This window comes from Prinia subflava, chromosome 1 (genome assembly GCF_021018805.1).
Source record: "Prinia subflava isolate CZ2003 ecotype Zambia chromosome 1, Cam_Psub_1.2, whole genome shotgun sequence".
Taxonomy (NCBI): domain Eukaryota; kingdom Metazoa; phylum Chordata; class Aves; order Passeriformes; family Cisticolidae; genus Prinia; species Prinia subflava.
In genome coordinates, this window is record NC_086247.1 from 871,814 (window position 1) to 897,011 (window position 25,198).

Genomic DNA, 25,198 nt, shown 5'->3' on the forward strand with positions numbered 1-25,198 from the left:
AGGCCTAGAATTGCTCCTGGTGAGCGATCCCAAGACCCTGGACTCCCAACTCCAGGTGGGGCTTGGAGAAACCTGGGAATGTGGAGAGTGTCCATTCCCATGGGATTAGGTGGGATTTAAGGCCTCTTCCAACCCAAACCATTCCAGGATTCTGTAATTCAGGATATTCCATGAAATCCCACGGAAGGCCGCTGGACGCCTCGACCTCTCCCTCCTCTACCCACCCCGAGGAAGGAACACAACCCTCAATCCCCTCCCAAAATCCAAAATCCACACGGAATAACGCAAAACCCAACACGAAACCGCAGGAATAATCCGAGATCCCGCATTCCGGGACTAATCCTCAGCCACAACCGAACCCCGCCGCTCTTCCTCAAAACCGTCTGGTTTTCCACGCCGGCAGCACCGAACCTGGCTCCCCACATTTTCCAATCCCACTGGGGTTTTTTTTGGGATCGGTGAACATCCAATAATTCGGGAAGAAGCCATTCCACAGTGGGAAGGAGCCCAAGCAACCCCGGGATGGACATGGAAGCACCGAGGGAAGCACCATGTCCCAATTCCGGCCACCTGCTGCTGGCAGCTCCCTCCAAACATCCCAAATCCGCCCGTTTTCCATGGAAAACGTGGTTTTCTTCCCTCCCCCTTAATCCCAGCCAGCTGCGTTGTGCCAGGTGAGGCTCCAGAGCCGCGGAGCAGCTGCGGATTTTTCCCCTTAGAGGTCACTCAAGGGGTTGATTAAAGCGGGAATAAATAAGAGGATAAAGAGAATAACTCGATAAATTACTCAAAAAAAATCAAAAAATTATTAAATTATGGAAAAGGGATAAATAGGAAAATAAACAGGTAAGGAAATCAAGAAATAAGGGAATAAATAAATAAGGAAATAAATAAATAACTCCACTCCCTCCCCTGCAGTTTTCACAGCCGGAGGGGAACGAAACGGTACAGGGAAGAGGGGTAAAAAATTAAAATAAAATAAAATTAAATATATAAAAAATCCCGAACCGGCGGCTTCGTCGTCCTCGTGAAATAAATAACCCCCAAACAACTCTGCCCCACCACCTTTCCAAAACCCAGCGGATTCGGTCCTCCAGATCCCCGCCCCGAATTCCGGCGCTGCGCATCCCGCTGCAGCCCCCCCGCCCGCCGCCACCTCCATCCCAGCCGGCTCCATCCCTGCCCGCTCCCCTTTCCCGGCGCATCCCCGCATCCACACCCACTCCCCGCCGGGAGCTGCGCCCCCCTCCTCGCCCTGCCACACCTTCCACCTCCATGAAAACACCTCCTGCATCCCGCGGGATCCATCCCGGGCATCGCCGACCTTCCCCCCGCGCTTCCCGCGCCCGATCCCGAGCGGAGCATCCCGCGGGGAGCGGGATGGGGCGGGATGCAGCCCTTCCATCGCCTCTCCGGAGGGAGGAGGGTGGGATTTAACAAACCGACCCCCCCTCCTCCATCCTGCGGAGGGTGGGATCCGGCCCTGCCGAGCCCCTTCCATGGGGAGCGGGATGGCATCCGGCCCTTCCATGGGGAGCGGGATGGGATCCGGCCCTTCCATGGGGAGCGGGATGGGATCCGGCCCTCCCGAGCCCCCCAAGAAGGGGAGTAGGGTGGGATTTTAAGCCCTCCGGAGGGAGCAGGGTGGGATCCAGCCCTTCCAGAAGGAGCAGGATGGGATCCAGCCCTTCCAGAAGGAGCAGGATGGGATCCAGCCCTTCCAAACCCCTCTCAGGAGGGGCAGGGTGGGATCCAGCCCTTCCACAGGGAGCAGGATGGGATCCAGCCCTTCCAAACGCCCCCCCCAAAAAAGGGAAGCAGGGTGGGATTTAACCCCAGGATGGGATTCAGCACCTCCATGATCACCCTCAAGGAGAACAGGGTGGGATCCAGCACCTTCCTATGGAACAGGGTGGGATCCAGCCCTTCCAAACACCCCAAAAATGGAAGCAGGATGGGATTTAACCCCTCCAGAGGGAGGAGGGTGGGATCCAGCCCTTCCAAATCCCTCTCAGGAGGGGCAGGGTGGGATCCAGCCCTTCCAACCCCCCAAAAATAGAAGCAGGGTGGGATTTAACCCCTCCATAAGGAGCAGGGTGGGATCCAGCCCTTCCAATCCCCCCAAAAAGGGAAGCAGGGTGGGATTTAACCCCTCCAGAAGGAGCAGGATGGGATCCAGCCCCTCCAACACCCCCCAAAAGGGAAGCAGGGTGGGATTTAACCCCTCCATAGGGTGGGATCCAGCCCTTCCAGAATCCAGGGAACAGGGATCCAGCCCAAACCGTGGGGAGCAGGATAAGATCCAGCCCCTCCATAAACCCCCCTGTGAGGAGCAGGGTGGGATCCAGCCGCCCCAGCGGTAACCAGGTGGGATCCAGCCCTTCCACAACCCCTTCCAAAGGGAGCAGGGTGGGATCCGATTCCCCCCTCCTTTCCCCAGTTCTCCCCGAAATCCAGGGTGGGGTTGAGCCCCCATCCCCCTTTTCCCATCCCCTTCCTGCAGCCCCGGGGAAGCGAATCCAGCCCCCCCCTCCATGCACCAAAATCGGGGAGGGGGGCTTGGGATTCTCCAACCGAGCCAACACCTGGATGCAGCGCAGGTGGGGACGCCTCCCACCCCCCCAAAATCAGAGCGGAGCCCCCAAAACTGAGCCAGAGGAGGAGGGAACCCCCCTCCTTCCCTAAAAGGGGATGAGACCCCCTTAAAGTCGTGATGGGGGGTAAAGACCCCCCAAGGGCACCTCAAAGAAGGGGGGGCACCCCCTTTAGCGCCATGTGGAGAGGAGGGGGATGCAAGAGGGAGTCCCTAAAGGGGGTTTGGGGGGTTTAGACCTGGAGGCGCAGCCCCCTCACCCAGCCCACCCCCCTCCCCAAATCCCCCCCCCCCTTTCCCCGCCGCGGTGCCGCTGCTCACCTCTCCGCCATGATCCCCGGCGGCTCTACCGCTCGCCGCCGCCGGTCCCGGCCCCGGTTCGGGCTCCCATGGCCCCCCCCGTGACCGACCCCGAGCCCCCCCGCGGCCCCTCCTCGCTCCGTGCCCGCCGCGGCCGCTCCCGGCGCGCTCTGAGCGCGGCGGCCCCGCCGCGTCCCCGTCACCAGCGACAACGGCGGCGCGGCCAATGGGGGCAGCGCCGGGGGGCGGGGCCACAGCGGGGACACGCCCCCTCCTGCCGCAAAGCCACGCCCGTATTCAAATGAGGGGCGGGGGAAAGATAGGGTAAGATGCGCGTGTGTTCTGGGATATACGGTAGCGCGGCTCGCGTGCTGGTGGGAGAGGCTTGGAGAGTGGTGCGCGTGCGCACTGAGAATTACGGTAACCGCGGAGACGCGGCGCATTCCTGTAATTACGGCCGTTCCATGGTGCGCATGCGCACTTGGAACTATGGTCGTTTTATGCGCATGCGTACTTGGAAATACGGTAGTTCCGTGATGCGCACATGAAATTACTATAGTTAGGTACTGATGCGCACTCAGAAATACCGTAGTTATCTTGGGTGCGCCTCGGGAAATACGGTAGTTGTGCTGTGATGCGCACTTGGAAGTACGGTAGCTGTGGAGCGCAAGCGCATTTGTAATTACAGTAATTGTGATGCCCGTTGGGAAATACGGTACTTGTGCGCATGCGCGTTGTAGAAATTTCGTAGTTCTGGTATGCGCGGTTGGAAATACAGTAGTAACAATGCGCATGCGCACTGGGAGATAGGTGATAGGCGTGATACACACTTGGAAATACGGTAGTCATGGCGCTCAGGCGCATTTAGAAACGGTAGTTAAGATGCGCATGCGTATTGGGAAATACGGTACCTTTGCAATTACGGCACCTGAGCTGGGATGCGGATTTGGAATTACGGTAGTTGCGGTGCGCATGCGGATTTCGAAATGCGGGGGTTGTGGGTGCGCATTTGGAATTACGGTATCGTGGTGCGGCGCTCTTTTGCACCCACGGTAGTTGAGGCGCGCATGCGCATTTGTAGATACGAGCGATACTTGTGCGCATGCGCTCTCGGAAACACGGCATTGCACATGCACATTGACATTACGGTACTTAAGGCGCGCATGCGCTTCTCGAAGTACGGTAATTTTGTGATGCGCAAACAGAATTACTGCAGTTGTGCTGCGTGTGCGCATCTGGAATTACGGTAACCGCGTGATGCGCAATTAGAATAAGTTACTTTCAATGCGCATGCGCGCATCGGAATTACGGTACTGGTGAGACGCGCACATTAAAACCCGGTATTTATTTTCGCACATGCGCATTTGAAGTAACGGCCGTGGGACCGCGCATGCGCTCTGGGAATTACGGTAACGGCCTGATGCGCATTTGGGGGGGAAATTACGGTACCCTTGGCGCGCACACGCATTTGTAAATACGGTAATCCCGTATTTCCTGAGGCGCACCGAAGGGGGAGGGGGAAGGGCAGAGCTCTGTGCGCGTTGTGTGTGCAGCTCCCCCAGAATCACACCTGGGGTCCCCCAGCACCCTTGAAGGTGAAGGTGGCACGTGTGGCACCGTGTGGCAGCGTGTGGCCCCTGAGCCCGCCCGGGGTCTGTGACACTCCCCCCCCTCGTGTCCCTCAGCACCCCAAAATCCCCGCTGTACCCTGTGGCACCTGTGCCCCTCCCCCCCCACACTGTCACCCTGTGTCCCCACCCCCCCTGTCCCCATCCACGTCCATGCTCCCATTCCCTCCCTGGCATCTCTGGGATGGGGACCCCAAACTGGCTCCGACCCCTCTGGGGGGTCCCCGCTGAAATTTGTCCTCTCCAAACTTTTCCCTCCGTCCCACCACCTCCTCCTGCCGCTCCATTCCCTCGCTGGGATGTCCCTCAACGCACCCCAAACACCCCGAGGACGAACCCAAAGATATTTTCCATTTTTCCATTTTTCCATTTTTCCATTTTTCCATTTTTCCATTTTTCCATTTTTCCATTTTTCCATTTTTCCATTTTTCCATTTTTCCATTTTTTATTTTTTCATTTTTTCGTTTTTTAATTTTTTCATTTTTCATTTTTTTCATTTTTTTCATATTTTCATGTTTTCATTTTTTCATTTTCCATATTATTTTCTTTTTTTCATGTTTTCATGTTTTCATTTTTTCATTTTTTTCATTTTTTTCATTTTTCATTTTTTCATTTTTTCATTTTTTCATTTTTTCTTTTTTTCTTTTTTCTTTTTTCTTTTTTCTTTTTTCTTTTTTCTTTTTTCTTTTTTCTTTTTTCCATATTATTTTCATTTTTCATATTTTTAATATTTTAATATTTTAAATTTTTTTCTTTTTAAATTTTTTTTTTCTTTCTTTCTTCTTTTTTTTCTTTTTTTTCATCTTTTGGGACAGCCGACCAGGGTGACACCCGAGCCGAGCACACACCACCAGCAGCTTTCACCCCGCGGCCAAAACTCCGCGAATTCAATTTGTCGGGAGGGGACAAGTTCGGTCACGGTGCGAAAGCAACCGCAAAACTCTTTTATTCCCTTTCCAACCCCGGCAGAAAACCCCTGACTTGCAGTTTTTCCCGGGATTTGGCCGTCTGTCCTGCCGGCTGTCTCAGCAGGATCCGCCGTGCCCGGGGCTCCCGTGCTTTTTTTATCCAGGGCTGCGAGAGCTTCCTCACGTCCAACCCGTGGGTTTTGTTGAGGTTTTTTTTTTTTGGGGCGCAGAAAAACCCAAAAAATCCCGTCAGGTTTTCTCCTCTGTGCTCCTTTGGGACGTGCACGGAGCGGGATGGAGGCTGGGAAAGGGTGAGTCAGTAAAATTTTGGTGTTTTCCTGGGCTTTTTCTCCTGCTCCTGTTGTTCTTTAAGTTTAGTTTTGGAAGCATTTCATTTTGGGCTCGTTGTTTTTGGGTTTTGTTTTAATTTTTGCTGTTTTGGTGTGTTTTTTTTTTTAATTTCACCTGATTTATGCAGAATAAAAGAGCAGCTTTGTCCTTTTCTCCAAGGAGAGAGAAATGAAAGACAATTCCATCACCAAATCATGGAATGGTTTGGCTTGGAAGGGAATTTCATCCATTTCCAACCCCCTTGCCATGGGCAGGGACACCTCCCACCACCCCAGGTTGCTCCAAGCCTGGCCTTGGACACTTCCAGGGGGATTCAGGATGTCTCTGTCACCTCTGAGGGGTGGGATTTGGCACTTGGGGACATGGTCAAGGTCCCTTCCAACCCAAAACCATTCAATGATTCTGTTCCTGGACACGGCCTCCCTTTGTTCCACCTGGAGCTTTTCAGGGAAGCTCCAAGCGAATTTCTCTGATTTTTGAACCTTCATTAAATGCGAGATGCCAACAACTCAAGGCCGTAAATTCCCGCTGTCTCCGTCACCATGGAAACGTGAGGCTGTTGTCTTTTAATATTTTAAAGTTATATAAAGACCTGGAACAACTCTGAAAGCCTCCCAATGATTAAACAAGAAGTGGAAAAAATAAATCCACTTTTCCATCAAGGAGATGATGGAAATGGATGATATTGAAGGTCTCTGCCAACCCCAACCATTCCATGATTCTGGGAATAAAATCCAATCCCATTTATTCCGCTGCGTCTCCACAGCCCAAATCTTTGAGTGCTGAGGTTTTAATCCCATCGTTTAACACGTTGCTCCCTCTCCCTTCCCCCCCGGCCTGTTGCAAATCCAACCTTAAGGAATGAACCTGGAGAACAAGATTTGTTCAGGAATGGAGAGAATTTTTTGGGGGATGATTTCTTTCTGTGCCAGTGAATTTGCTTTCCTGGCTCTCGTGATGTCCACACAACCCTGAACAGTTTCTAAATTTGTATAAAATCTTCATTTCTGTTTGCCTGGCTTCTCTGAAAGGTGTCCGTGTCCAGGTGGGAAATTGGGAAATGTCGTTGTTGTCCCACCAGGGAATGGGAGCCGCAGGAATTCACCCACTGGATCACAAAGTCTTCTCGAGTAACAGCAGATTTGGGGAGTGGAAAATACAATTTCAGTGCTGGAGGGGCTGTACGTGAGTCCTCTCCTGGCTCATGAGCAATCCTGCCAGGGAATAACAAAACCTGGGAGGAGAGGAAGGCGCGGAGCGTCCCGGTGTGTGCGGGCCCGAGGAGGCCCGGGAGGAACCCCGGGTAATTCCCTTTGAAGAGTCGCCCTGTTGGGGTGAACGGGTTGTGCCCCTGAATCCTTACGGAACAGTTTGGGTCCTTTGGAAGGACCCCAAAGCCCACCTGGTTCCATCTCTGGATGATCCCAATCCCTTTATGCGGGCAGCTTTTCTCCAGGAAGGTGAATTCCATGGCCGTGGGGTTTGGTTTAGGCAGAGCCATCGCTCCAGAGGCTTTTCCAGGCTGGAGGGACTCGGGCTCCCTCCCCGGGGTCGGGTGCAGCCCCCCAGGAGTAACGGGATGCTGCCAATGGGATCCTGGAGGGAAGGGATGTGGCCGCTGGATTTGCTTCCTTTGTATCCCGTGAAAAGTTTGATTTGCCTGAAATCTTGGGGAAAGGGCCTGGAGTGACAGGACGAGGGGAATGGTTTAAACTGAGAGAGGGAATTTGGGATATCGGGTGGGAATTCCTCCCTGTGAGGGTGGTGAGGGGCTGGAATGGAATTCCCAGAGAATCGGTGGCTGCTCCATTTTGGAAATGTCCAAGGCCAGGTTGGACTGGGCTTGGAGCAGCCTGGGATGGTGGACGGCGTCCCTGCCCATGGCAGAATGTTGGAATTAAAGATCTTGAAGATCTCTCCCCACCCAAACCATTCCACAATTCCATGACCTGTGTGTTCTGGATTACCCCAGATTTTCCCTCACGGTGGGGACAGGGAGGGCAGGAGGTGACAACTCCCAATATCGGTGGTACAAGGACCCTGTGGAAGGTGAATTTTGGCATGGAAATTGTGCAGAACTGAGGCATCTGTGGCACCCAGACGATTTAATTTGGAAAATTCCAGAGTTTGTTCTTTTTATCAACACCTTTAGCAGCATTTTGCCTTTGGATCATCATCTTTCCCCCTTTCTCACAATTCATGTTTTGTGTTTCTTTGCCATTTTCCTCCCCGTCCTTTTTGTTAGAATTGATTCTTTTCCCTTTCCCTTCTATTTTTGCACCCCCATTGCTCAATCTTAATAATTTCTTCAGGTGGAATTTTCTATCCAGGTGTTTTCTCATCTATTTTTTGGCAACCTTTCTCCCCCAGAAGACCTTTGCTGGGTGGTTTGGTTTTGGCATTTATTCTGATTTATTCTGTGGCATTTTGTGGATTTACTTAAAGCAGGAGGGTTTTTTTCGTGGTTTTTTTTTATCTTCAGAGGGTTATTTTTCCTTCCCCATCTGCTTGCTGGGCTCTGTTGATGGATTTATCGATTGCAGCTGTTTTTTGGGGGGAATTATAATTATTATAAAGTGGAAAATCAGGGGCCTTGACTCCACAGGACATGGCAAAGGTGAGCAGCACTTTTCACCTCCACACCAAACTGTTGTGGAATTAATTGTTTAGGTTGATTAAAGTCACGCTGTCAAAGGTGCCAATAAAAAGATGGTTTAATGTAAATTACATTTTATCATGTCTAATCAGCATAAAATTTGATAGGAAGGTTCACTCTACAATTAAAATAATTTTACAGAGTGATTATGGTTGGGAAAGGCCTCCAAGATCATCAACTCGCTGTGTGGATGAAAAATAAGAAGTATTCCCTCTACTCATCCATCATTTTTCCAGTCTCTGGTCACTAATCCCAAAGCAAATACTTCCAGCACCACGGGAAATGGTTTTCAAACAAAACCTGAACAATTTCCAGGGATGGAAATTTGGTTTCTGTGGTCGTTTCTTTGCCTTGGCCTCAATGCAGGGCACAGGAGATGCCTTGGACTGTGATGCTCGGAGAAGACTGGCCTAGAACAGAGCTAAAAGAATACAGTATTTATTAAAATATTATTTATTTATAAATATATATTTATTAAAGGATACACCCAGAACAAGAACCTGGCCAGGGCTACAGCCAAGATGGATCCAAAACAGTCACAGAATGGACGACGGGTCACAAGGTTTCACACTTTTATGAGTTTTGGTCTGTTTGAATATTGGGGTTAATTGTCCAATTACAGCTTCAGGTAATGAAGTTCTGTCCTCCTTCTTCTCTCCCCTCAGCTCTCTGTTGTTTAAGCTTTTCTCAGCCTGAAAATGTAATGGTTGTCCTTGGTCTCCAGCTGGAAAAGGGTTGTTTTGTCTGCCTGAAGAGAACTAACACTGAATGTGAGGCTCAGATTTACACAGCTAGGCAGCACAGAATGTGAAAAATGTTTTTTTTTTCTTTAGAAAGTTAAACCTTAAGGCATCAGTCCCTGTGGAAAAGGGACCAGAACGCGTTTGGTCGGTGCCTTACAGGTTATGGGATGGGGACACCAAAGTCAGTGCTGAACCCATGGAGAGGAGTAACACATTTTCCCACTTCCTTTCTCTCCTCTCCTGTTCCACTCTGCCTCCAGCATTCCTTTCCGTGTCTCCTTGTGGATCGTGAGTGGTGTTGGGGGAAGGAGGTCGGTCAGTGTTGGAGTCCAGGACATCCCTCTGGCCACCCTGGAGGATTTGGAGACCAGACAGGGGGGTCTGGGATCTGTACAAGGGGGTCAACCAGCCTCACACAGAGCCCAGGAGGACACTGCCTCTGATCCCTGGCCATGGGAGTGAATGCCCACATTGTATGAAGAATCACAAGCTGGGAGAATTCAAAATAAGTAGTATTTAGTTTATCATAGAATGTAAATGTAGAATCTAGGATTCTCAGTATATGGGGTTGAAGAGGCAAGATGGAGGAATTGGGGAGTGGCCCCTGTGCTCCTTTTTCTTGCTCTCGTCCCCCATTTTCTGCTGAGTTGGATTTTAGAGATTGGTTTAGAGTAGAAATTACATGTTAGCATAGGTAGTAAGTATTGGTACAATTTTGTAAATAAAAAGCACATTTTGGACGTGGTTGGGTCAGGGGTACCGTACATAAGGTGCGGGGCTCTCTGATCCGGCCAGTCCAGCCGCGTGTCCTGCTCTGCGGAGATGCCTTGCAGAGCTGAGAAAGAACTAAGATGAGGTTCCCTGCCAGGGAGGCCTGGCAGAGCTGAAAAAGGACTGAGATAATGAAGAATAAACAACCTTGGAAATGTGCACTGGCGGACTCAACTTGTCGTCTCTACCTCTGGTGTGTAACACTTAGGGCAAAGAGAAGACTGAAAACCTTATTACCTCTGGGAACAGCAACCCAGGGGAAACTCCTAGGGAACAGCAACCCTGGGGGAACCTTAGTACCTTGGGGAACACCAACCCCAAGGAGAATCTCAGGGAATCAACAACCCTGAGAGGTCAGGGCTGTTCTGACAGCAGCAGATTTCACCTGAGCCCCAAGGGGATGAGCACAACCGTGGCCAAGCCTTGATTTGGGCAAGGGAAGGGCTTGTGCCATGTGCTGGAAGGAAAAAGGACACCAGTGGTTGTTCGGGCTGAAATATTTCCCTGAAGAAGTCTTGGCACCTTGGAGGGTCATGTCTCTGTTGGGATGGTGTGGCACACATTGTACGTTCTCAAAATGATTTTTTTTTGAAATTTAATTTATGTGATTCTTTGTTGGAAAGAGGGTGAACACCAAACCCAAAACCCACTGGAACTGATGGACAATTGACACCTGGGTCCAGGCCATGAGAGGCTGGAAAAGTCTTGGGAGAAGAAAAAACAAGGAGTCATCTGAGGCTATGATGCAGGAAAACTTTATTGAGGAAATAAAAAAAAGTAAAAAGCATGAGAAATAAATAAAATGGACCTGGTCTGAGGTGCAACAGGACAAACATGGGCACAGATCCTTTGCTTGCAGTAGGTCTAGGCAGATCACCAAGGAATTCCTGACCCAGAGGGGAAGAACAAAGCAGAGGTGCCCGATGGTCTCTGGTTTGGGAAAAGTGTTTTGTCCAGACAGGACTGGAGACAAACAAAGGGGAGATGCAGAACAGGGAGCAGGAGAAGAGGAGGAGGCAGATGGGCCATGTTTGCAGGGAGCCCGGGCTGGCCCCTTGGTGCTGCCTTGCTTGGAGCCCTGAGAGCAGGAGCTGGAAGTGCTGAGCCCCTTGGAGAGCCTTGGCCCAGAGAGGCGTCCTCAATGCCTGGGATGTGTTGCAGGGAGTGGGTGGTTGGTGTCAGGAGTGGAGCTGAGGGCCCTCAGCAGATGTAGCCGCCCCTTCTGCCGTAGCAGCCCAGGCCTCCCAGGCCGTAGCCAAAGCCACGGCCATAGCCAAGGCCGTAGCCAAAGGCACCAAATCCACCCGAGACGGGCTGTCCCTGCACACTGAGCTCAGTGCCCACGGCAGCCGAGGAGGTGGATCCGACGGCGGTGTTCTGGGGGAAGGAGGTCATGATGGGTCCTGGCAGGGTCACCAGCACAGGGGAAGGCTGGATAACAACACGGGAATCCTGGCATTGCAGGGCACAGGGCTCGTTGCAGCTGTTGGCCAGCGGGGTGGGTCCGCAGGGTCGGCAGAAGGTGTTGCAGGCCATGGGTGTGGTGTGGAGGGTCCTGGAAGAGAGAGGGGGGTGAGGCAGACAAGTCTGTGGGGGTGTGAGTGGTCAAGTGTCCAGAGGGTGAGGAAGTGTGGAGGCTGTTGTGGGGCTGTGGGGAGGTTTGGGGGCTGCTGAGGCTGGGGCTGAGCATGCTGGAAGAGAGGGGCCAGGTGTGCAGGAGCAGGAGGGTCAGGGTTTTGAGACTCACCTGTTTGTCGGCAGGATCAGGAGGAGAAGGTGTGAGGAGAAGAGTGTGAGGGAGAGAGGCTCTGGTCTGGCATTTATGCTGGTCCTGGAGGGGCGGGACGGCCTTGTCCCATGGCCTTGAGGCATTTTTTACTCAACAGTTCTTTAGTGACTGGTGAGTCATGAGGTGGGGAGTGTTTTTCCTCCCACAATTTTGCAGTTTCATGTCCTGCTCTTGATGCTCTATTCAGCTTACCTTGGCAGCAACATTAATAATTTGGTATTTGGGAGGGTGTGATTGTTCAATGACTTTTGGGAAGGCCTAATAAACACCCAGAGCCCTGGAGATTTGCAGTGTCATCAGTGAGGTCATTTTGTGGCACTAATGTGTTGTTTTTTGTGGATGCCTTGTGAAGATTGAGATTCTCTTCCATCCATCAGTCAGAATGGATGGACTGGATGTCCATCAGTCCTTGTGTTGCACCCAGGAATGTTGAGGGAGCTGCTGATGCCCTGGGGATGTCACTCTGCAATAACTTGGAAAGGTCCTGGTACCTGGGATCTCTTTGTCATTTAGTAAAGAGAGGTCCTGGCCTTGTGTCTTGAATGGGATTGAAAGAGGATCTGGGAAACAAGAGCGTGGTCAGGCTGAACTTGTTCCTCTGTTTTGGTCCATTTGTTTTTCTCACATTTACGTGACAACATTCTCTGTCATTTGAGGTGCATTCCTTGACCTGGTTGAGAAATCCTATAAACAAACAACAAACGAGTGCCCGATCCCTTTTGCCGGGGCCGTGACCTCAATTCCCTTATTCCGCATTCAAGCCATCAGGTTTCATAAGTTGTGTTCTAGAAATGTCTGTATTTTGTTCCTCCGAGCAAAACCCAATCATTACTAACGGACAGTCAGTGTGCTCCTCTTCCCTCTTCTCTCATGGTTCCGGCGTGTCGTTGTAAATTCCGTGATTCCACATCCTCCTCTTGAGGCCGTGTCCATCTGACCTTGGTGGCAGCTTTTAATTCATTTGTTTGCAAATAAATAGCCACCGGATTCTGCTGTTGGTGGTTCATGTCAGGGCCAGCTGAAGATGTGGACAAAACTTTGGAGAGCTGTGGTGTCATGGTTGAGGTCATCCCGTGGCCCTGGTGTGCTGTGGTGTGTGGGTGTTGTAAAGAGTTGCCCCCAGTCTCTGTCAGCCCTTTCAGGCTGGTCTGAGCTCTGCAGCAGTTCCAAGTATCCGGTGTTGCCCCTCCCATCCCATTCCCTCTTTCTTCACATTTCCCCAGTGTGGCAAACTCTGCCATTAAACCTTGTCTTTCACGTTGGTCGTGCTCTTTGGGTTTCTTGTTGCCCCTCTTGATTTTAAGGTTGTGATCTCCAGGGCATTTTGTGTCCCGGCTTGGGCTGAGGTGCGAGGTCACTTCTCTGGGCAATATCTGATTGTCAGAATCAGGATTGGGCAGCTGCAGAGCATTCTTGGAGGCGAGCATTGCGTGATCGTCAAAACCAACCCAGGCGAGTCCGTGTTGTGTCTGTGCCCAGCGTGGTGGCCTGAGAAGGGTGTGAAGGGCTGTGTCCAGAGCCTTGTGGTCAGTGTCCCAAAGTGCAGATGGCAGCCAGACCCCAGTGCTGTAGGCCAGGAGTTGGATCCTTTTGGCCAACCCTGGAAACATGAGTTGTAGTTGATACGTCGACAAAGGATGTTTGGGGCAACAGGCGGCTCTTCAAAATGCAGTTTATTGCACAGACCAAGTTACAGCATTCATTCACTTTGGTTCTGGTTGCAATGCATTCTAGAGTTTTCTTTGCCGAGCATTTTTATACATAAAAATACATAAAAGTCTTTATCTTTATACATGACAACGAATCATCATCATGCGCAATTCGTTTACATTTACCTATAACCTATCATAACTCCTAATATTGCCATATTATGGTACCAAGTAACCAATCACATGTGTTACTATGTTATATTTTAAGCTTAAAATTGTTTTTCTGTTTTCTGTAGTGGAAAATTCTTCTTACTTTTATAAAAACGTGGTTTCTTTGCCTGTGCTTTTTTTTGCTTTTCTTGTGACTTGTTTCTGCTTCCTAAAAACATCTTCTTTGTTTTCCTGTCTACATATCCTTTGCTCCAACCATAAAACCTCTTTCCAACTCAGCCTTTGCTTTCTTAGTTGTCCAGTAACACTGGCTCAGTATTCCTGACTTTAGACCTCCTTTATTCTTCTCTATCAAAATTCGCTTCCATCTCTATTCCATTTTCAGGTTCCACATTCAGAGAGCCTTCTGCTAAACCTACAGATCAATGAAACTTTCCTGTCAACCTTCCATCTTTCTCAACACTGAGTGGTCCTGGACATCTTCTGGAGCTCAACAAGGACAGGTGCCAAGCCCTGTTTCTTGTGGGGAAGTCATCCCAGATGGGATAAAATGTTGGAGTGTCATTTGGAATGGTTGCTTTCTTGTCCAAAAAAGCCTTTGTGGTTGTGGTTGAGAGAAAATGGAGCAGGAGTTGTCCCAGGACCATGGTGGGAACAGGGACGTCAAGTGTCTGGGGAAGGATCTGGAAAAGCTTTATGGCCAAGCAGAGAGAGGTGACTGATGCTGTCTGTTTAGCACAGGTGAGGTCGCCTGTGAGGGGTTGTGGCTATTCGTGGCCACCCCAGTGTGAGAATGAAGTTGATTTGGTGAATCAAGACCATGTCAGGGCCAGCAATATTCTACAGGAGGATTTTTTCTAGAGGCGGGATTGAAAGAGCTGGGACTGGCAGGAGACAAGGCTGGGCAGGGGGGTGTCATCAGTGTGTGCAAATCCCTGATGGCGCAGAATGAAGTTGAGGGAGCCCAGCTGTTCTCAGCAGTGCTCACTAGGAGAACAAGAGGGCCTTGGGCACAAGGGAATAGAGATGGAATTCCCTGGGAAAAGAAAGCAGGAATTTTTCATTGTGAGGTTTGAGGGTTGGAAGTGGTGGAAGTTGTGCTGGGAGATGAAAACACGAACTGTCCATGGTGCTGGAAACTCTGTTCTTGCTGGTCTTTCTTGAGCAGAAGGGAATGAAGCCCTTGCCGTCCAGAGTTGCTGCGCAAGTGGAAGGTTTTGTGTCTGTTCAGAGGGCTTGAGAGTCGTGCAGAGAAGAGAGTTTGTCTAGTGTGTGCTGGCAGAGAGAGACTTTGCCAGAGCCCTGAGCAGGAGCGCATTAATGTGGCAAAGCCTTTGGTCCAGTGGGTGTTTGGGTTGTAAGATATTTTGGAAGGTTCTCTGCCTTCTCTGCTTCCTGTGCAGGTCTTGTTTGTCACTAATGGTTACCTATTTTGTAGATAAAAGTGCTGTGCCCCTTTTCCTTTTACCAATGTCCTGTTGAGCCCTGGCGCTGTGCTGGGTGAGCATGTGAGACGTCTGGAATTCAAAAAGGAAGAGGAGGCATCTCAGTCTTTAATGCAGAACAACTTTATTGAGGCCAAAGAATGAAGAGAAAGGAGAAAGGAGTAGAAGGCATCCAGTGTGAGGTGCAAGCAGGATAACCATGAGCTGAGGATATTTTCTTGCAGGAGCTGTAGCCAGAGCCCTGAGCTGGTGGTGACAGGAGTGGTGCTGAGGGCCCTCAGCAGATGTAGCCGCCCCTTCTGCCGTAGCAGCCCAGGCCTCCCAGGCCGTAGCCAAAGCCACGGCCATAGCCAAGGCCGTAGCCAAAGGCACCAAATCCACCCGAGACGGGCTGTCCCTGCACACTGAGCTCAGTGCCCACGGCAGCCGAGGAGGTGGATCCGACGGCGGTGTTCTGGGGGAAGGAGGTCATGATGGGTCCTGGCAGGGTCACCAGCACAGGGGAAGGCTGGATAACAACACGGGAATCCTGGCATTGCAGGGCACAGGGCTCGTTGCAGCTGTTGGCCAGCGGGGTGGGTCCGCAGGGTCGGCAGAGGGTGTTGCAGGCCATGGGTGTGGTGTGGAGGGTCCTGGAAGAGACGGGAGTGAGACAGGGCAGGGGAGTGGGGGTTTGAGGTATGAGGGAGTGTGGAGGCTGTTGTGGGGCTGTGGGGAGGTTTGGGGGCTGCTGAGGCTGGGACTGAGCGTGCTGGCAGAGAGTGGCAGCGTTTGCAGGAGCAGGAGGGTCAGGAGTTTTAGACTCACCTGGTTGTTGGCAGGAGCAGGAGGATTCAGGAGAAGTGTGTGAGGGAGAGAGGCTCTGGGCCGGTTTTTATGCTGGTCTTGGCTGGGTGGGACAGCTTTGTCCCATGGCCTTGGGGCATTTTTTGGCAGCAGCTCTTGCCCAGCCCAGCCTAGCATGAGATCATGAGGTGGGGAGTGTTTTCCTTCTTGCAATTCTGCAATTCCATGTCCTGCTGTTGACGCCATGTCCAGCTGACCTTGGTGGAATGTTCATGAATTGGTATTTGGGAGGATTTCATTGTCAGATGTGTGTCAGGGAGGAACGAATAAACAACCAGAGCCCTGGAGATTTGCAACGTCATCAGTGAGGTCAATTTGTGGCACTTGTGTGCTGTGGTTTGTGGGTTCCATGTGAAGACTGGGACTCTGGTCTGTGCCCCTGGATATCCATCAGTCCTTGTGTTTCACCCAGGAATGCTGAGGGAACTGCTGATGTCCTGGGGAGGTCACTCTGCAAGAACTTGGTGAGATTTTGGTACCTGGGAGTGTTTCCTGATGGATGAAGGAGAGCTCCTGGCTCTGTGTCTTGAATGGGATCAAGGGAGATAAGCTATAGACCACAAAGCTGTTCAACCTTGACTTGACACTGTCGTATGTTCCATTTGGATTTACTAAACTTACACAACAACCTAATTTGCTTTTAAAATCTGTTTCTTGACCACATTCAGAAATCTAAGAAATAAACAACAAATGGGGCTCATACCTTTGTTCCCACCCGATCTGTGACCTCAATTCATTTATTCCACATTCAAGCCGAAAGGTTTCATAATTTATATCCTTCGAGTCTTAGTCTTATGTTCCTCTTAGCAAATAACCATTAATTACTAACGGATGATCAGCAACCTCCTCTTTCCTTTTCGGCCATTATTCGGCCATTTCTTGCTGGAATTCTGAGATGCCACATCCTTCTCGTGAGGCTGAGTGGATCTCCCCTTGGTGGCAGCCTTTAAATGTGCATTTCAGAGACCAGATTCTGGTGATGTGGGTGCAGGATGAAGACTTGACCAAAGCTTTGGACAACTGAGGTGTCATTTCTGAGCCCACTCTGCGGCACTGGCCTGCCCTGGTTTGTGGGCGTGTTGTCAAGGGTTGCCCCCAGCCCCCCTCAGCCCTGACAAGCTGCTCTGGGATTGCAGCTCTTCCAATCCACCCCATTCCCTCTCTCCACACAATTTTCCCTTTTGTCAAAGCCTGACTGGAGACATTGCCTTTAGCCCTGGCCATGCTCTGAGGGTGTCTCGCTGTGTCTCTTGTGTGTGAGGATTTGATGTTCAGGGTCATTTGCATCTTTACTTAGGATGAGCGTTGAGGAGCCAGATTGCTTCTCTGGGCAATGTCTGATTGTCACAAAGAGCATTTGGAAGTTGCCCAGGGCTTTTGGAGGTGAGTATTGCACGATCCTCAACATCCCAGGCAAGTCCAGGCAAGTCCAGTGTGGTGGCCAGAGAAGGATCTGCATGGCAGGGCCCAGAGGGTCGTGGTCTGGACTGTCCCTTAAACGGGGAGAAGCTGAGAGAGCTGGGAGTTCTTCCAGGCAGGAGGAAAGAATCCAAATGGGACACGTTCCTACTATGCCATGGAATGACCTTGGATGACACCCGAGTTCTCCTCAGCTTTGGCTGAATCTCCTCCGTGCCCTGACACGTGCCACCAACAACCCCACACTGGTCTGTAATTCTGGCAATCAAGAGGAGCTGCTAAGGTCAGGTGGACACTGCCTCAGGGGAAGGACGTGAAACTGCAGAACTTGAGGAAGGAAAACACTCACCACCTGAGGAATCACCGGGCTGGGCCAGGCAGGAGCTGCTGCCTCAAAAATGGCCCCAGGCCATGGGACAAGGCTGTCCCACCCCTACAGAATCAGCATAAAAGCCGGCCCAGAGCCTCTCTCCCTCACACACTTCTCCTCAGACATTCTCCTCCTGCTCCTGCTGACAACCAGGTGAGCTTAAAACCCCTGACCATCCTGCTCACCCTGCCCTTCTCTTCCAGCACATTCAGCCCTCAGGAGCCCTCACACCTCCCCACAGACCCACAACAACCTTCACACTCCCTCACCTTCCTGATACCTCACCATTGCACCCCTCAAACCCACACACCTGCCTCACCCCCCTCTCTTCCAGGACCCTCCACACCACACCCATGGCCTGCAACACCCTCTGCCGACCCTGCGGACCCACCCCGCTGGCCAACAGCTGCAACGAGCCCTGTGCCCTGCAATGCCAGGATTCCCGTGTTGTTATCCAGCCTTCCCCTGTGCTGGTGACCCTGCCAGGACCCATCATGACCTCCTTCCCCCAGAACACCGCCGTCGGATCCACCTCCTCGGCTGCCGTGGGCACTGAGCTCAGTGTGCAGGGACAGCCCATCTCGGGTGGATTTGGTGCCTTTGGCTACGGCCTTGGCTATGGCCGTGGCTTTGGCTACGGCCTGGGAGGCCTGGGCTGCTATGGTAGAAGGGGCAGCTACATCTGCTGAGGGCACTCAGCACCACTCCTGACACCAACCACCCACTCCCTGCAACACATCCCAGGCATTGAGGACGCCTCTCTGGGCCAAGGCTCTCCAAGGGGCTCAGCACTTCCAGCTCCTGCTCTCAGGGCTCCAAGCAAGGCAGCAGCCAAGGGTCCAGCCCGGGCTGCCTGCAAACATGGCCCATCTGCCTCTTCTTCCTCTTCTGTTCCCTGCTCTGCATCGCCCTTCAGCTCTTTCCAGTCCCCTCTGGACAAACCCCTTGTCCCAAGTCAGAGACCATCGGGCAGCTCTGCTGGGCTCCTCCCCTCTGGGGCAGGAAGGCCGTGGTTCTCTGGCCAAACCACTGGCAAGCAAAGCAGCTCTGCTGATGGTTGCTCCACTTCTACCTCAGACCCGCTCCCTTCCAATGGCTCCTCATGACCTCTCACTGTTCATTACGTCTCAATAAAATTCTCTTGCATTGCAACCTGACGTCTCCTTCAACTTCTTTCTCACAAAGTTTTGCCAATCTGTGTCTCCACAAGCCTTTTGTGGAGGGTGCAAATTGCAACAACGCCTCTCTTGGAATTGTTCCTGCAGTTCCACTTCCCACCAGGACACTCAGGCACATTTTGTGTGCATCACAGAGAAGAACCTCAGTTGTTTAATCACAGGCCTGGACACACCAATGCAGGTCTATCCTTGATTCTGGCACCAGGCCCTCAGGGGTGTTGTGTTCATTTTGGCTGGACATCCCTTGCTGCAGGCCCTCATCATCTTCCAGGCCCATTTTCACATTCTCCCGTGCTGCTTCAGGTCTCCCTTGTTTTCAGGTTCCAGAGTTGATCACACAACTCCAGTCTATCCTGAACAGGGCGGAGGATCAGAATCCCCCCATCACCTTCTGCTCATGCCGTGGGCATGAGCCCAGGACACGGGGAGTTTCTGGTCAGCTCATCCACGTGGCAGGGCATGTCCAGTTCTTCATCCTCCAACACCCCAAGCCTTTCTCCTCTGGGCTGTTCTCAGTCCACTCATTGTCCAGTCTACAGCCATGTCTGGCATTGCTCCAAACCAGACGCAGCACCTTGCACTTGGCCTTGTTCAGCCTCATCTCACTGACAATATCCCACATCCCCAACCTGTTCCTGCCCCTCTCAATGCCATCCCTTCCCTCCACACAACCACCCACACTACCTGTGACCTTGCAGTGCTCCCTGGCTTTGCTGATCATCCCACTAAATCCCAGAGCCCAGATTTCTGACAACGATGCAAAATTGTAAGAATCCCTGCCTGAGTCTCCAGTGGTTACTACTCATCCCCGTTCTCCACACAGGGACATGCAGCCACTGACCACAATATTTGAGTGAGGACATCCCACCCATTCTTTATCCACCAAATGTTTCAAACCAACATCCACATCTCTGCAGCTTAGAGACAAGGACGTTGTCACAGGCACAGGAACAAAGGACTTGCAGAAGTCCAGGTGCAGGATACTGACACCTCTTCCCTCATCCACCAATGTTGGAATGAATACCATCTGATCCAAGCTGCTGCCAAAGTCAGATGCGCACGGCCTCGAGTCTGGGATATGGAATTGCAGAGCTGTGGGAAGCAAAACATTCCCAGCCTCATGAGTCACCAGGCTGTACCAGGCAAGAGCAGCCAGCCTGAAAAATGCCCCAATGGCAGGGGCAGTGGCTGTCCCAAAACTTCAGCCCACAGTCATCTCTGTGGCCATGCTCTGGTTATCCTCCATCAGAGGCTTCTCTTATTCCCAGTAACCCCGAGATGAAAAATGTGTTCTCCAAGATCATCAGAGCAGGGAAGAGAGGTAGAATCTGCTGGATTGGAGCACTCCCAAACAGGCAGGATAAAGGCTGGGTGAGGAGGGGATTGAGCCCAAGGAGGAGAACTTGGGGTGGTGGTGGATGAAGTTTTGGACGTGCCCTGCCATGTGAATGTGCCAAACACAAACCCCGCTGTGTCCTGGGCTCATCCTCACAGGGTGTGCAGCAGGTGAGGGGGGAATTCTGCTCTTCTGCTCCCCTCTGGTGAGACTGGAGATGTGTGTTCAGCCCTGGGGTCGAAAACAAGGAAGACATGGACCTGCTCTACCAGAACTGGAGACAGCCCTGGAAGAGAATGACAGGCAGGAGCGACTGGAGTCCAGGAAAATTCAACACACCCCCCATGAGGGGATTGTGCCTGACGCAAGGACAGACCTGCATTCCTGTGTCCAGGTTTGTGATTCAACTGCTGAAGGGTTTGAGTGACAATGCTCTGGAAGAGCAAAGTGTGGCAGTGAGTAGTGGAACTGCAGAAATCACACCTCAGAGTGGTCTTGGCACACATTGTCACCCACCCCAGGGGCCTGGACAACCCTGGCTTAGTGCTGAGTGAGACTGGAGGAAGCTTGGGAGAAGAAAGAAAAGAGACATCTGAGGTTGTGATGCAAGAAAACTTTATTGAGGTAGGAGAGTGAAAACTCAGGAGCAGGCAGTGGAAGGGAGTGGGTCTGAGATGCAAGGACGGTGACCATCAGCTGAGAGCCCTTCCTTGGAGGAGGTTTGGCCAGAGCATCAAGGCCTTCCTGCTCTGCAGCTGGAGCAGCCCAGCAGAGGTGCCTGATGGTCTCTGGCTTGGGAGAAGGGATTTGTCCAGAGGGGACTGGAGAGAGCCAAAGGGGTGATGCAGAACAGGCAGCAGCAGAAGAGGAGGAGGCAGATGGGCCATGTTTGCAGGCAGCCCGGGCTGGCCCCTTGGCTGCTGCCTTGCTTGGAGCCCTGAGAGCAGGAGCTGGAAGTGCTGAGCCCCTTGGAGAGCCTTGGCCCAGAGAGGCGTCCTCAATGCCTGGGATGTGTTGCAGGGAGTGGGTGGTTGGTGTGAGGAGTGGTGCTGAGGGCCCTCAGCAGATGTAGCCGCCCCTTCTGCCGTAGCAGCCCAGGCCTCCCAGGCCGTAGCCAAAGCCACGGCCATAGCCAAGGCCATAGCCAAAGGCACCAAATCCACCCGAGATGGGCTGTCCCTGCACACTGAGCTCAGTGCCCACGGCAGCCGAGGAGGTGGATCCGACGGCGGTGTTCTGGGGGAAGGAGGTCATGATGGGTCCTGGCAGGGTCACCAGCACAGGGGAAGGCTGGATAACAACACGGGAATCCTGGCACTGCAGGGCACAGGGCTCGTTGCAGCTGTTGGCCAGCGGGGTGGGTCCGCAGGGTCGGCAGAGGGTGTTGCAGGCCATGGGTGTGGTGTGGAGGATCCTGGAAAAGAGGGGGGTGAGGCAGAGCAGGCGTGAGGGGTGCAAGGGATGGTGCGTCAGGATGGTGAGGGAGTGTGGCGGCTGTTGTGGGGCTGTGGGGAGGTGTGAGGGTTGCTGAGGCTGGGGCTGAGCGTGCTGGAAGAGAGGGGCCAGGGGTGCAGGAGCCAGGAGGGTCAGGGGTTTGAGACTCACCTGGTTTTCAGCAGGAGCAGGAGGAGAAGGATTCAGGAGGAGAAGTGTGTGAGGGAGAGAGGCTCTGGGCCAGCTTTTGTGCTGGTCCTGGAGGGGTGGGACAGCCTTGTCCCATGTCCTTGGGCCATTTTTGAGGCAGCAACTCTTGCATGGCTCCGCCTGGTGAGTCGTCAGGTGGGGAGTGTTTTCCTTCCTGAAGTTCTGCAGTTTCACATCCTTCCCCTGAAGCAGTGTCCATCTGACCTTAGCAGCGCCTCTTGATTGCCAGAATTACAGACCAGGGTGGGGTTGTTGGTGGCGTGTCAGAGCATGGAGGAGATTCAGCCAAAGCTGAGGAGAACTCGGATGTCATCCAAGGTCACTCCATGCCATAATGGGAACGTGTCCCATTTGGATTCTTTCCTCCTGCCTCGATGAACTCCCAGCTCTCTCAGCTTCTCTCTGTTTGTGGGACAGTCCAGATCACAACCCTCTGGGCCCTGCCATGCAGCTCCTTCTCCGGCCACCACACTGGACTTGCCTGGACTACCCTGGGATTTTCAGGCTCGTCCAATACTCGCCCCCAAAATCCCTGGGCAACTTCCAAATGCTCTTTGTGACAATCAGACATTGCCCAGTAAGGCGATCTGGCTCCTCAACGCTCATCCTAAGTAAAGATCCAAACAACCCTAAACATCAAATCCTCACAGACAAGAGGGACAGTGAGACACCCTCAGAGCATGGCCAGTGCTAAATGTGATGTCTCCAGTCAGGCTTTGACAGCCCGAAAAATTGTGTGGAGAGAGGGAATGGGGTGGATTGGAAGAGCTGCAAAGCCCAGAGCAGCTTGTCAGGGCTGAGGGGGGCTGGGGGCAACCCTTCACAACACGCCCACAAACCAGGGCAGGCCAGTGCCGCAGGGTGGGCTCAGAAATGACACCTCAGTTGTCCAAAGCTTTGGTCAAGTCTTCATCCTGCACCCACATCACCAGAATCTGGTCTCTGAAATGCACATTTAAAGGCTGCCGCCAAGGGGAGATGCACTCAGCCTCACGAGAAGGATGTGGCATCTCAGAAATCCAGCAAGAAATGCCCAAGTAATGGCAGAGAAGGAAAGAGGAGGTTGCTGATCATCCGTTAGTAATTAATGGTTATTTGCTAAGAGGAACATATGACAAGAGTCGAAGGATATAAATTATGAAACCTTTCGGCTTGAATGCGGAATAAATTAATTGAGGTCACAGACCAGGCTGGGAACAAAGGTATGAGCTCCATTTGTTGTTTATTTCTTAGATTTCTGAATGAGGTCAAGAAACAGATTTTAAATGACAGGTAAGGCTGTTGAGTAAGATTACTAAATGCAAATGGAACATACCACACTAACAAGGGTGAACAGCTTTGTGTTTCCCAGGTTATTTTCCTTGATCCCATTCAAGACACAGAGCCAGGAGCTCTCCTTCATCCATCAGGAAACAATCCCAAGTACCAGGATCTCACCAAGTTCTTGCAGAGTGACCTCCCCAGGACATCAGCAGCTCCCTCAGCATTCCTGGGTGCAACACAAGGACTGATGGACATCCAGTGGCACAGAGAAGAGTCCCAGTCTTCACATGGAACCCACAAACCACAGCACACAAGTGCCACAAATTGACCTCACTGATGACATTGCAATTCTCCAGGGCTCTGGCTGTGTATTCATTCCTCCCCAAAACACACTGAATAAATTACACCCTTTTAAATACCAACTCATGAATAATCCATCAAGGTCAGCTGGACAGAGCATCAAGAGCAGGACATGGAATTGCAGAATTGCAAGAAGGGAAACACTCCCCACCGCATGATCTCATGCTAGGCTGGGCCATGCAAGAGCTGCTGCCTAAAAAATGCCTCCAGGCCATGGGACAAGGCTGTCCCGTCCCTCCAGGACCAGCATAAAAACCGGCCCAGAGCCTCTCTCCCTCACACACTTCTCCTGAATCCATCTCCTCCTGCTTCTGCTGACAACCAGGTGAGTCTCAAGCCCCTGGCCCTCCTGCTCTTGCAACCCTGGCCCCTCTCTGCCAACACGCTCAACCCCAGCCTCAGCAGCCCTCACACCTCCCCACAGCCCCACAACAGCCGCCACACTCCCTTAGGCTCCTGGCAAGACCACTCCTCGCACCCTCACTCTCCTGCTCTTTCTCACTCCCCTATCTCTTCCAGGACCCTTCACACCACACCCATGGCCTGCAACACCCTCTGCCGACCCTGCGGACCCACCCCGCTGGCCAACAGCTGCAACGAGCCCTGTGCCCTGCAATGCCAGGATTCCCGTGTTGTTATCCAGCCTTCCCCTGTGCTGGTGACCCTGCCAGGACCCATCATGACCTCCTTCCCCCAGAACACCGCCGTCGGATCCACCTCCTCGGCTGCCGTGGGCACTGAGCTCAGTGTGCAGGGACAGCCCGTCTCGGGTGGATTTGGTGCCTTTGGCTACGGCCTTGGCTATGGCCGTGGCTTTGGCTACGGCCTGGGAGGCCTGGGCTGCTACGGCAGAAGGGGCGGCTACATCTGCTGAGGGCCCTCAGCACCACTCCTCACACCAACCACCCACTCCCTGAAACACATCCCAGGCATTGAGGATGCCTCTCTGGGCCAAGGCTCTCCAAGGGGCTCAGCACTTCCAGCTCCTGCTCTCAGGGCTCCAAGCAAGGCAGCAGCCAAGGGGCCAGCCCGGGCTGCCTGCAAACATGGCCCATCTGCCTCCTCCTCTTCTGCTGCTCCCTGCTCTGCATCTCCCCTTTGGCTCTGTCCAGTCCCCTCTGGACAAACTCCTTTTCCCAGGCCAGAGACCATCGGGTACCTCTGCTGGGCTGCTCCAGCTGCAGAGCAGGAAGGCCTTGATGCTCTGGCCAAACCTCCTCCAAGGAAGGGCTCTCAGCTGATGGTCACCATCCTTGCACCTCAGACCAGCTCCCTTCCACTGCCTGCTCCTGAGTTTTCACTCTCCTACTTCAATAAAGTTTTCTTGCATCACAACCTCAGATGTCTCTTTTCTTTCTTCTCCCAAGCTTCTTCCAGTCTCACTCAGCACTAAGCCAGGGTTGTCCAGGCCCCTGGAGTGAGTGACAATGTGTGCCAAGACCACTCTGAGGTGTGATTTCTGCAGTTCCACTACTCACTGCCACACTTTGCTCTTCCAGAGCATTATCACACAAACTCTTCAGGTATTCAAACAGAAACCTGGACACAGGAATGCAGGTCTGTCCTTGCGTCAGGCACAAATCCCCTCATGGGGGGTGTGTTGAATTTTCCTGGACACCAGTTGCTCCTGCCTGTCGTTGTCTTCCAGGGCTGTCTCCAGCTCTAGCAGAGCAGGTCCATGTCTTCCTTATTTTCGGGCCTCAGGGCTGAACACACATCTCCAGTCTCACCAGAGGGGAGCAGAGGAGCAGAATTCCCCCCTCTCCCGCTGCCCACCT

General features: G+C 52.4%; 3 protein-coding genes and 3 pseudogenes across 3 annotated transcripts in view; 2 read left to right on the top strand and 4 right to left on the bottom strand.

Annotated features, from left to right (window-relative positions):
- The window catches only part of ARHGAP39 (Rho GTPase activating protein 39), a 108,667-nt gene extending 105,629 nt beyond the window's left edge, over nt 1-3,038 (bottom strand). Inside the window, exon 1 of the mRNA XM_063400972.1 lies at nt 2,915-3,038. Coding sequence (XP_063257042.1) covers nt 2,915-2,925 — 11 coding nt within the window. The 5' untranslated portion in view covers nt 2,926-3,038. The remainder of the gene's footprint in view (nt 1-2,914) is intronic.
- Nucleotides 3,039-8,929: 5,891 nt separating this feature from the next.
- Nucleotides 8,930-11,498, bottom strand: LOC134561712 (feather beta keratin-like). Its single transcript, XM_063418947.1, has one exon. It carries the CDS (start codon nt 11,484-11,486, stop codon nt 11,151-11,153), a length of 336 nt encoding a protein of 111 aa, XP_063275017.1. The 5' UTR covers nt 11,487-11,498; the 3' UTR covers nt 8,930-11,150.
- A 3,783-nt stretch (nt 11,499-15,281) lies between these two features.
- LOC134561722 (feather beta keratin-like) lies at nt 15,282-15,930 on the bottom strand (annotated as a pseudogene).
- A 1,737-nt stretch (nt 15,931-17,667) lies between these two features.
- On the top strand, nt 17,668-18,328 carry LOC134561592 (feather keratin 2-like). The gene is made up of 2 exons (XM_063418727.1): nt 17,668-17,792; nt 17,974-18,328. Exons 1-2 carry the CDS (start codon nt 17,668-17,670, stop codon nt 18,326-18,328), a joined length of 480 nt encoding a protein of 159 aa, XP_063274797.1.
- A 2,481-nt stretch (nt 18,329-20,809) lies between these two features.
- On the bottom strand, nt 20,810-21,886 carry LOC134561731 (feather beta keratin-like; annotated as a pseudogene).
- Nucleotides 21,887-23,620: 1,734 nt separating this feature from the next.
- Nucleotides 23,621-24,540, top strand: LOC134561739 (feather beta keratin-like; annotated as a pseudogene).
- The last annotated feature ends 658 nt before the right edge of the window (nt 24,541-25,198 follow it).